This window comes from Salvelinus sp. IW2-2015, linkage group LG5 (genome assembly GCF_002910315.2).
Source record: "Salvelinus sp. IW2-2015 linkage group LG5, ASM291031v2, whole genome shotgun sequence".
In the NCBI taxonomy this organism is placed as follows: Eukaryota; Metazoa; Chordata; class Actinopteri; order Salmoniformes; family Salmonidae; genus Salvelinus; species Salvelinus sp. IW2-2015.
The window spans coordinates 35457059-35469534 of NC_036844.1; the positions used below are offsets into that span (position 1 = coordinate 35457059).

Consider the following 12476-nt stretch of genomic DNA (forward strand, 5'->3'; position numbering starts at 1 on the left):
CTGATCCTCAACACTGGGGTGACACAAGGGTGCGTTCTGAGCCCTCTCCTGTACTCCCTGTTCACCCACGACTGCGTGGCCATGCACGCCTCCAACTCAATCATCAAGTTTGCGGATGCCACTACAGTGGTAGGCTTTGATTACCAACAACGACGAGACGGCCTACAGGGAGGAGGTGAGGGCCCTCGGAGTGTGGTGTCAGGAAATAACCTCACACTCAAGTCAACAAAAAAAGGAGATGATTGTGGACTTCAGGAAACAGCAGAGGGAGCACCCCCCTATCCACATCGACGGGTCAGTAGTGGAGAAGGTGGAAAGTTTTAAGTTCTCGGTGTACACATCACGACAAACTGAATTGGTCCACCCACACAGACAGCATTGTGAAGAAGGCGCAGCAGCGCCTTCTTCAACCTCAGGAGGCTGAAGAAATCGGCTTGTCACCAAAAGCACTCACAAACTTTCTACAGATGCACAATCGAGAGCATCCTGTCGGGCTGTATCACCGGCCTGGCATACGGCAACTGCTGCACAACCGTAAGGCTCTCCAGAGGGTAGTGAGGTCTGCATAACGCATCACCGGGGGCAAACTACCTGCCCTCCAGGACACCTACACCACCCGATGTCACAGGAAGGCCATAAAGATCATCAAGGACAACAAACCACCCAAGCCACTCCTGTTACACCCCGCTATCATCCAGGAGGCGAGGTCAGTACAGGTGTCATCAAAGCAGGGACGAGAGACTGAAAAACAGCTTCTTGCTATAAGGCCTATCAGACTGTTAAACAGCCACCACTAACATCTTAGCGGCCGCTGTCCAACATACTGACCTCAACTCCAGCCCACTTTAAAAATGGGAATTGATTGAAAATTATGTAAACAATGTACACACTAGCCACTTTAAACAATGCCACTTAATATAATGTTACATACCCCTACACTTACCCATCTCATATGTATATGTTATATCTATGTACTGTCTATATCATCTACTGCATCTTGCCATCTTTATGTAATACATGTACTACTAGCCACTTTAAACTATGCCACTTTATGTTTACATACCCTAGTACTCATCTCATATGTATATACCGTACTCTATACCATCTACTGCATCTTGCCTATGCCGTTCTGTACCAATCATCTCATTCATATATCTTTATGTACATATTCTTTATCCCTTTACACTTGTGTGTATAAGGTAGTAGTTGTGGAATTGTTAGGTTAGATTACTTGTTGTTATTACTGCATTGTCGGAACTAGAAGCACAAGCATTTCGCTACACTCGCATTAACATCTGCTAACCATGTGTATGTGACTAATAAAATTTGATTTGATTTGATTTGATTTGATACTACGTTTGTACAGAACCTAGCACTACAATCTGTCATTGTCATTTTGGCCGATTGCATGTAAAAAAATTACCTGAGCATGCACAAGTAAAATTAGTAATTTCCAAATTAAACCACGTTCATAATTATCCTAAAAGTCTATATTTAAAAAAAAAAGACCTTTATTTACTAGGCAAGAGACAGACAGACAGAGACAGAGACAGAGACAGAGACAGAGACAGAGACAGAGACAGAGACAGAGACAGAGACAGAGACAGAGACAGAGACAGAGACGGGAATAAGAACAGAGAGGGTGTGGGAGAAACAGACAGAGAGAGAGATCAGAAGACAGAGAAGATCAGGTACATGCAACACGGACTACACTGCACAGCTCATTGAAGGACAGGGTGTCAGTACCGGAGACATCAGTACCATAGAAGATGTTCTGGAAGACACACACACATACAATTTACTATGAGCTTTAATAAATAAATGTAAATGATTGAATATGTTGGAGTTCAGGCTTTATTTGAAAAGTTTAAGTAGGAAATTACATGAATTTTGACCCTTACAGAGTAGGTGGCCAAGTCTCAATTAGAAAGGGGTCACAGAGCTTGTTAAGGAGACGTCCTTAAAATGATTATCCCCAGTCCAACATCAACTGGTCAACGGCTTCATCAGTTACCCAGAGCTTCTTAGTCTATGATTGTGGAACCAGATTCAAGGTAGGTGAACAAGATTATATAGTTATATTTTTGGGGGGTAAAACATATTTCAAGTGAATTTTAAAGAAATAAACAAACATTAACATTACACTCACAGACGTTCCAAAAGAATAAAGACATTTCAAATGTCATATTATGTATACTGTATATAGTGTTGTAACGATGTGCAAATAGTGAATAGACTCTTTCCCTCTGTCTCCTTCTCTCTCTTATACTATCRCACTCTCAGACACATTATTATGAATGACACGGCACCCATAAGAACATCACTCTGGAAAGCTTCAAGACTCTCGCCCTCCGCCTCAAATGGCACCCTATTCCCTATATAGTGCATTACTTTGACCAAAGCCTTATGGGCACTGGTCAAAACTAGTGCACTACATAGGGAATAGGGTGCTGTTTGGAATACATCCTTCATACTACTCTCTCTTTCTAGCATTGATTTTGCAGAAACATTTGACTTGCAATGATTGTGATATGTGGTTGTTTTACCTACCATATTCACTCTGAATAATAATGTCTGCTAGATGTCTAAAATGCTAAATGTATACATTATCAAAATGATGTAGGGAAAAAAAAGAAATGTTTATAGCACTGTTAAGAAGGATAATGAACAGGGATTAAATTGGAGTCGGGGGGTTCAACTGTAGTTCCAAAGTCTTAGTGTAACAGTTTAACTTTAGTCCGTTCCCTCGCCCCGACACGGGCGCGAACCAGGGACCCTCTGCACACATCAACAACAGTCACCGACGAAGCATCGTTACCCATCACTCCACAAAAGCGGCGGCCCTTGCAGAGCAAGGGGAACCACTACTTCAAGGTCTCAAAGCGAGTGACGTAACCGATTGAAACGCTATTAGCGCGGACCACCGCTAACTAGCTAGCCATTTCACATCCGTTACACTAGGATGGGACTCTACACATTTGGAACGAGCTGGTCAGGGAAAAGCTGTTGAAAAACCTTTCATTCCAGTGCAGAAGTTCACTTGTGGGAAAAATAAAGTTACCCTGTCTATTTTGTCCCGTGGTCTAGAATAAAGTTCAACAGGTTGAAATTGAGTGGAAAACATGGTCATTGTGGATGTTGTTTCAACAATGAAATGGACAGCGCTTTCTAAGGTGGTGATTCAAAACACCCAGATGCCTAGTAGAGCTTATGCATACACATAGGCCTATATATGAGCCCAAAAAAGTTAGAATTAAAATTTGGCTGTTATACAATACATACCCTACCGCATATTAAACACATATCTTTGGTACATAATTGGTCTAGCCCATACTCCAAAATTAAACAAATTCTAGTAATCTCTGTGAGTGTGGCCTGTATTATTATTATAATGGATGGACTGGTCACCTTATTGTACGCTCCAAACGTTCTATTCATTTGTATATATTATGGATGCTGCCAAAGCTACTTTTCCTGGGGTCCAGCAAAATTAAGGCACTTTATACAATTTTAAAAACATTACATTCACAGATTTCACAACACACTGTGTGCCCTCATGCACCTACTCCCCCCCCCCCCCCCACCCCCACCACATATCTACAGTTCTAAATCCATGTGTATGTATAGTGTTTATGTTATCGTGTGTGTGTGTGCCACTGTTTGTGTTGCTTCACAGTCCCCGCTGTTCCATAAGGTGTTTTTTAAATCAAATTTGACTTCTTCCATCAGTTACTTGATGTAGAATAGAGTTCCATGTAGTCATGGCGCTATGTAGCACTGTGTGCCTCCCATAGTCTGTTCTGGACTTGGGGACTGTGAAGAGACCTCTGGTGGCATGTCTTGTGATGTCTGCATGGGTGTCCGAGCTGTGTGCCAGTAGTTTAGACAGACAGCTCGGTGCATTCAACATGTCAATACCACTCATAAATACAAGTAGTGAGGAAGTCAARCTCTCCACTTTCAGCCAGGAGAGATTGACATACATATTATTAATATTAGTATTATATTCATGAGTCTGGGAGAGCATATAGGCAGGTCTAGGCGGGGCTGTTGGTTCATTGATTGTGCAGGGCAGCTTACAGTTGGCCTACAATTACAGTGAATTTGTGTTTGATTTTAAATAATCTAATAAGGCATTTCTTTATATTTTCATAATTAATAGGCTYCCATATTACCTTTAGCTACAGAATAGTCACCACTGAGTTTCCAACTCATCCTCGCTCTCCTTTCTCCAGCGTGCAGAGAGAGGGGCTGGCAACAGTTGAATTATGTTTTGTTGTGAAAACATGTTATTATCGATGCTCCCAAACATGTCAACAACTATATACTTGTTCTGCTCTGTTGGACTGAGACTACATCAGTCCCATTCAATCGCAGAAACATTTCTATCTATAGATAATGGTATATAAAGATAGTGACTGGGAGTATATTAAATTATGAATGAGTATGTAAAGCAATTGGGTACAGTAAACTATGTTAAACGGTCATTACAGCTGCCCCAGGAATAGCCCATATTAACTTAAGGTATGACAGATAAATAGTGAATATATGAGCGCCAATGACTGCCAATACACCAGCCATATGTTCAGACATTTATTAACACAACATAAACAGGAAGTACGGTTCTGTCCATCAGGAGAAAAAAAAAAAACTGGAATAGAACAGAAATATTCAACAAAAACACATAGTTCCCTGGTGTGGGGCACCTCACACACACTACATTTTTCATCACTTATTCACCCTCTCACTTAACTCAAGTCCTGCATTCACTCATTTAAATCACTCTCTACCATTCCATCTTTCTCCCCAGACAGAACCATGAGACCACACTCTTATTTGGTGGGTCCATCAAGTGCAGTGTATTAGAGAAAGAAGTTCACACACACACACATCTGTTGACGTGTCTCAGTTCATCGGTCACCCTCTATGTCATCACACAGTCACAGCTGTCACCGTTTATGTGTGTTCAGTCCTCCTCCTTCTCTATGTATGTCTTGGTGGCTGAGCGTGCCATCTGTCTGGCCAGGTATCTGTCTCTGGCTGAGGTCACGGTCTGCTCACTGCTGCGTTTGACAAACTTACTCACTTTACTCTCCTCTTCTCCCTCCTTCCCCTCCTCTGACCCCTCCTTCCCCTCCTCTGACCCCTCCTTCCCCTTCTCTGACCCCTCCTTCCCCTTCTCTGACCCCTCCTTCCCCTTCTCTGACCCCTCCTTCCCCTTCTCTGACCCCTCTCCCTCCTTTTCATCCTTTCCGCCGGTTTTCATAGTCTTTTCCTTTTCTCCATCCCTACTCCTCTCTTTCTCCCTGCCCTTGTCCCTTTCTCTCCCCTTGTCTTTGTCTAGATCCCTCTGTTTCTCTTTCTCCCCGTTCTCCTTCTCTCTGTCTTTCGGGCTCCTTTCTCTCTTCCCGTGTCTCTCCTCTCTCTCTTTATCCCGCCTCCCCCTGCTCCTGTCCTCCTCCCTGTCTCTATCCCTCTCCTTTCTTCCATCCTTCTCATCTCTCCGTCCACCATGCCTGTCCTCCCTGTCTCTCTCTCTGACCCTCTCTCTATCCCTTCCTTGGTCTCTGTCTCTCTCTTTGTGTCTCTTCTTTTCTCTCTCTCTATCCTTCTCTCGCTCCTCTTCTCCACTCCCAGAGGAAGGGGACCTCTGTCTGTAGTGGCGTTTGGCACCAGGGGCCGGCTTACTGAACCCTGCCTTCTGATCCTGCCCCTCCTCGCTGTCGCTATGGGAACTGGGGACGTGGTCTTGTGAGGGAGGTGAAGGCGGTGGGGATGGCGCTTCTGTCTTGACTTCCTTTGAACTCTGATCCCTGCATTGAGAGAGAGAGAGGAGAGTTCAATCTAATATTCATGTACACATACTGGTAATAAAGGGAGATATTTTAGCTGTGTTTGAACTCTGACCTCGGTACAGAGCGGTCTGGTATGGCCTCCTCTCCTACGGTCTGGTTCAGCAGGTGTCTGTAGAAACCACTCAGGTCTTTCTGCTTCTTCACATCCAGAGCAGCTAGACACACAAACACACAGCATGGCTTTGTTTATTCTATAAACTACTGGATTCATAAGACAGTTTCTCCCACACACATCTATGTTCATAAACACACATGCGCACACAGCAGTGTCTCTCACCCTCCATCGCTGCCTCTCGCTTTTCTTTTTCCAGCTCCTCCTGTCTCTCCTTGAGTTTCTGTCTGTAGGCTGAGGTGACATAAGCCTCCTTGTCTGCAAACTGCTCTCCCTCCGCCTCTCTCTCCTTCTGGATCTTCCTCTCATCTCTCCGTTCCTGCTCCTTCTTCCTCTCCTCCACTGCTTGCAGCAGCTGGTTGATGTATTTTGGCTATGGAGAGAGAGAGAGATAAAGGAGAGAGAGCAGTATGAGCAGAGAGGAGAGGAAGGATGAGTAGAGTGGGTGGACATAAGTGACAAAAGAAAGGCAAAATGGAGAAAAACACAGTGAAATTGTGAGGAGAGGAAAAGAGGGGGGCGGGGGTAGCAAGTGAAAAGGTGAAGGAAAGGGYGGATTGAAATGGAAAGAATAGCAAATTAGAGAAGATTTGAAAAGGTGGGAGGAGGCTGGGGGTTGTTCTGGATCTGCTGTACCTTCCTGTCGGTTCCTCCCAGCATTTTCTTGCTGCTCTCCAGCCTCTGTTTCTGCATGTCATCATAGACACCATCGTAGTCATACACACTGCTGTCCTGCTCTAGAGCCTTCTGCATCTCCAGACGTGTCTGCCACACACACGAGAGAAAGATGGGTCTCGGTCACAAAAAACAAGAAGCAACTTCTGGAGAATTTGTTGTTACCACCGGAGGTTTCTCATTCACTCACCTGTTTCATCATCCTCTTCTTCAGAGCCTCCTTCTGCAAACTCTCCCCAACCGAGGTCTGGAAGACAGGATCACACAACATCACTTCTGATAGAGCTTCAATCATTTGGCAAAGCTTGCAACTCACTCACACTCATCTCACTGGCTGCAACAAAGGGCATGAGCAAAGGAGTGGAGAAACTTTAGACTTCTCTAAATGATCTGTGACCCACACACAATGTAATCTTCTTAGGCTTCCTTGCAAAAGAGTTTACTACCAATTTGCCTTGGAAAACCCAGGCTTCTCACAAGTAAACAAAACTAGATTTGGAAGGATGAGACTAACTATCAGCATTTCTCAATAGGATACAATAAGAGATATAGATGGACATTCAGACCCTTTTCCTACCTCTTCATCAGAGTCATCCCCAAATACTGAGGGTCTGGGCAAGGTGGCTGTCTTAGACGCTCTCTTCTGGGGTATGATCAGGCCGTACCTGGGAACAGGTGACATGAATGGACAGCAAGCACCAACATTTGAAAGAAATAAAGTGGGAAACTAACTAACGRTGGCTAGTTACAAGCTCTTCGTTGCGAAAATGAACAGAATTTCCGTGATCTAAAATCTAGGCCAAATCAGGTTTGTGTTCTCTTCTCTAAACTACAAACTTCATTGATRGCATGAAGGTGGCAATGCGGGACCGACTGGCTGCTCCCGTTTGTTAACTTGATAGCTAACGTTAGCAAGTAGCTAACACTGTTGTTGGTAGTGGATTGCATGGTCGTGCACACATTGCTGCTTGTAGCGTGTCCAGTCATTGCACACGGCGACCATAAGAAACAGCGACGAAAGGAACATGTTTGTATTATAAATACCTAGCTAGTTGCGATAGAATAACATTTTTGTAGTGTCAATTTCTACTTACTGTTTACTAGGTGCCGCCATCTTACTCCTTGAAATATCTCTGAACCGCTGCGGCAGATTCGTTGGCAAGCGAATATAAAGTATTAAGCCTTCAAAAATAATTTGATGGTTACAAAAAAAACATGTGCAATATAGCCAGGTTTATATACATAAATATAATAGGGTTATATTTTCTCAATTCATCTGGAGCCTTGTCCTCGTCGCTGTATATAGCGAAAGTGCCAAATACCAATAATCAGATTAAGATCAGACGCTCAACGTTGCAGCGAATTGGATAATTGTATTTTTTATTTAACTAGTCAAGTAAGTTAAGAACAAATTCTTATTTACAATGACGGCCAAACCCGGACAACGCTGGGGCGCCCTATGTATGGGACTCCCAGTCATGGCCGGATGTGGAGAAGAGTCGTTCAGATGGACATTTCAGGGTCTACGTTTTAGTAGGCTCCGTTTATTGGACCGAGTAAAACAATCTCTATTAATAGTTTATCAGCAAAGGCCTGTCTGTAAATGTACCTAGCAGGTCTAGAGTGAATCAACAAAGATGGTTGCTTGGACACAGTACACCGCCACTTCGGTCGTCACTAGTTACCACAAGCAAAGTCATAACCCCCGCCTATTTCTCTTATTAAAATCTGATTTTTAACCTAACCTTAACCACACTAATAACCGTATGCCTAACCTTAAAGCAATGTTTTTTTCATGAATTTTGACGATAAAGCTATTTCACTTCCACTGCCAAATCAGAGAAGAGACGAAGCGAGACGTTCAACTTGGCCTAAAAGCTGTCTTCCCCAGCAGGTGGCGTTGTTTCGTTTCCTTCGCTCACAAGCGATTCGTTTTTGTATGGAGGTCACTAGCTGTTTCCATTAACTTGTCCAGTGATTGTTTTTTGTCGACATTTAGAAAGTTCGCATAGAACATAGATGCGACAATGTCGGCCAGGGTGGGTTTCCATTGAACTATCTTGTGTCGATGAAAACAGCTGGACGTAATGACGTCACACATACACTTTTTTTCTTTCTTCGCAAAATCCAACAGTGTCAAATAAAAATGTAGTGATTGAAGTGTTTCCATTGCCCATTTGGCAAATTGCACATTCATATTTTGGAGACAGCCCATACCCTCCCACCTATTTGTTTCATGTCTCCAGTGCTTGACTTGGGATGAAAAAAAGCAGCAGGAGATGTGTTTTTTCAAGTCGGGCCATTAGAATACTAGAATATAGAAATTCCCAAATGACATGCTATATTTTCCTCTGAAATTCACTAAATAAAGGGTTAAGGGTTCATACACATTTTGACAGATTGAATTTCAGGACTTTTCCTTGACTTCTCCACCATGAATTTTAACCACATTTCCATTACCAATAATTGGTGCCGTCTTTATGTAGCCGACATTTATGCTGACTTTTTTATGTGGTATTGACACTAGAAGGCAGCTGCTCTCTGATCCCACGTTGGCCTACAATCTCGTGTCGTTGTGCCCTTGATCAAGGCACTTAACCCTCCAACAAGTAGAATAACTGCACTGTTAGGCTACTGTATAAAACATGTGTTCAACCCTCCATCTGGAGAGCTACTGGGTGTCCATGCTTTTGATCCAGCACTGAAACACACCCCGGAGTCTGCTGAGCAAGATCCTTTTGAGCAGCTGATGTTTAGCCTACAGTGTGGTGTGTTAGAGCAGGGCTTGAACAAAAGCATGCACCCCCAATAGCTCTCCTCTCTCATGATGTCTCAGATAGCCCATGTAAGCCAGCATGGATAGAATTTAATAATTGAATATTATTTGCCATATTCTAATAATTATCATGTGCCAACATATCGCCACAGCCTGTGCCGTGTGACATGGCACACCTGCACTCCTAGACCTMAAATAATTGGATGGTGAAACTCGCCAGCCAACCAGAATAATGAGGTTTAGCAATTCAGGCATTCTTGAAAATCAGGACAATCCTTGAAAAGATTTTTAAAAATTGTTTAAAAAAATAAAATAATAATAATTGCAAGCAGTAGGAATTCAGAATTAAATGTGGAGTGGAGCTTATAGGTACGTGATGACATCACGTGCCACGCATCCTTCAAAAATATTCGCAATCATCATTTATTCGAAAAACCGTTTCTAACAGAATTTGTCATAACAAAGAAAGTTTGACAAAAGAAAAATCRACCCCTGTCGAACGGATAAAAATGTTGTAGCCTATATCTGCCGTTTCAATTACATTTTTGTTTTGCGACATTGCTTTTCCCTCTGCCTCTCCCTCTTCCCTCTCCCTCTGCAAGCGGCCAGGTCTAGGTCCAAAAGGCTACTTAACACCTTCTACCAAGCCATAAGACTGCTGAACAATTAATCAAATGGCCATCCGGACTATTTGCATTGACCCTGCTGCTACTCGCTGTTAATTATCTATGCATAGTCACTTACCCCAACCTACATGTAAAAATTACCTCGACTAATCTGTACTCCCGCACATTGACTCAGCTGTATATAGCCTCATTGTTATTTTTGTATTACTTTTTTTATTTAGTAAATATTTTCTTAAAACTACATGGTTGGTTAATTAAGGGCTTGTAAGTAAGCATTTTACCGTAAGGTCGACACCTGTTGTATTCCGCGCATGTTAGAAATACACTTTGATTTGATTTAAACCTGGGTCAATGGAAACCTGCCCATTGAGAGAATGTCGAATTTGGTGAACAAAAAATGTAACGGCCTACGTGAGGTTTATTTGACCGAATAGAAGTTTCGTAATGCTTAGGTTGTTATGAGTGTACTGATATATAAGGACACGTGACATATATCGGCGTTGTCTCAAAATGGCTAAGCATTATCATGACATGAGGCTATAAGCATAGCATCTTTCTCCATTGAATACAGGCGGTTGACGTCAAAACCCCTCAGAACATTCAAAATTATATTAAAATAATGAGATGTATCCACCTATCCAAAGAGAGGAATAGAAGGCAGCTTGATAGCCCACCGTGCCGCTTTGAGGACAACCACACCCATTATTTGGCAGAGAGACAAGTATCTTGTCAGTATATTTATAATCTTTGGCCAAATGAAGCACAACCACAGATTATCCATCATATTGATCAGATACGCAAGTGGGCGCTCTAACAATGAAAATAAATGTCTTAAAAAATGGAAGGCAGTCGGGAGGAGGCAAGACCAGGTGGGACCGTTCAAGCCACCAAGAGGGGCGATATGAGTGTGAACAACAGGCACAACTCTAAAATATTGTTTTTTCAACAACAACAAAAAGTAAAGTCTCATACTTATATCAGTACACTCGTAACAACCTAAACATTATGACACTTATATTAGATTAAATAAACCACACGTAGCAAATAAACCATGCCATTTTTTCGTTAACCAAATTTAACACTCATTGACCTCCATACAAAAACTCCTTGATTGGTGGGCGAAAAAAAGGAAATGACGCCACCTGCTGGAAAAGACAGATTTTGGGCCCAGTTATCCCTCTCGCTTTGCCTTTCCCTCTCTGGCACAACCTAGCCCAGAGTTCCCCAACTGGCGGCCCGAGACAAATTTGGCCCGTGGGGTGGTTTTATTTGCTCCCCCAAAATTTTCTGAGGTCTTTTTATTTTTTATTATTCGATGAAAACACCAGGAAATCAGCTTCAAGTGATTTTTATTTTGGAAATCTGTACCAAATGATTCCCCCGCATAATAGAGAGACGTGAATGTATACAAATAATAATGAATGATAGTTGATTGGATTTATATAGCACTATTCTACTAACTGAGGTACTCAAAGCTCTTTACATAGTAGGGGGAAACTCACCTCATCCACCATCAATGTGTAGCATACACCTCAGTGATGCACAGCGACCATTTTTGTGCCAGAACGCTCACCACACATCAGCTATCAGGTGGAGAGGTGAGGAGTGATATATGCCAATTAGGAATGAGATGGATGATTGGGTGGCCAGGTTGGGAATTTAGCCATGACACTGGGGTGAACACCCCTACTCTTACAATAAGTGCCACGGGAATTTAAATGACCACAGTCAGGACACCCGTTTTAACGTCCCATCCGAAAGACAGCACCCTACGCAGGGCAATGTCTCCAAATGTAATCAAGATTTGAAATTATTATGTTTTAGTCCAATATTATATCTGCTTGGGCTTCTTGCGGTAAATTTGCAGTCTAAAAATTGTTTTTATTATGTTCACGACCAAAGACCATCCGCTCAAGAAATGATTGGCCCGCGGCTGAATCTAGTTGATGATCCCTGACCTAACCCAAAGGCTGGCAGATGGCGATATTAGTTCTTTCATCGTACTGTCCAAAAGGGAACGCATGCAGTCAACTATACGTTCGTATCCCCCGTGGACCGGTTCGTACATAAAACATTCTCCATTCAGGCTGCAAAGGCATAGATTTCGTCCTTAAATTTCTTTATGAAACACAATTTTCCACCACCATGCTGATTAGCTAATGTCTGTCCTGGACGTTGCGTATCGCGTTCACCTAATCAAGTTGCAGCAGTCTTTTATCTTGAAACACCAGAGCAGAGGTGAAAAAAACAGAGTCCTGCAACCTGATTGTCTGAACGCGATACGCAACATTCAGGACTAGCATTAGCTAATCTAGCATGTTGTGGAGAATGAAATGGTGTTTCATAAATAAAGTATGCAAATTTTTCCKAAAAAAATCCGTCTTCTCGCCATTAAATCGAGGATACGAGTGTAAAGCCGGGTGCGTGCATTC

General features: G+C 42.7%; 1 protein-coding gene across 2 annotated transcripts; it reads right to left on the reverse strand.

Annotated features, from left to right (window-relative positions):
- Positions 1–4580: 4580 nt before the first annotated feature.
- On the reverse strand, positions 4581–11637 carry nsrp1 (nuclear speckle splicing regulatory protein 1). Of its 2 annotated transcripts, none has more exons than XM_070443728.1 (7): positions 11547–11637; positions 7220–7307; positions 6833–6889; positions 6604–6732; positions 6133–6340; positions 5908–6010; positions 4581–5813 (listed from the first exon to the last, which is right to left on the reverse strand). In XM_070443728.1, the coding sequence occupies exons 1-7, from the start codon at positions 11549–11551 to the stop codon at positions 4967–4969; spliced, it is 1437 nt and encodes a 478-aa protein (XP_070299829.1). In that variant the 5' UTR covers positions 11552–11637; the 3' UTR covers positions 4581–4966. The 2 variants fall into 2 exon arrangements, with proteins under 2 accessions (XP_070299829.1, XP_023844112.1); XM_023988344.2 differs by lacking the exon at positions 11547–11637 and adding an exon at positions 7737–8100.
- Between the last annotated feature and the right edge of the window lie 839 nt (positions 11638–12476).

Coding starts and splice junctions, on each gene's coding strand:
- nsrp1 (XM_023988344.2), bottom strand. CDS start 7,756: ATGGCGGCACCTAGTAAACA. Junction 6,890..7,219: donor GGGATGACTCTGATGAAGAG/GTAGGAAAAGGG, acceptor CCTGTCTTCCAG/ACCTCGGTTGGGGAGAGTTT. Junction 6,733..6,832: donor AGAAGAGGATGATGAAACAG/GTGAGTGAATGA, acceptor TGTGTGTGGCAG/ACACGTCTGGAGATGCAGAA.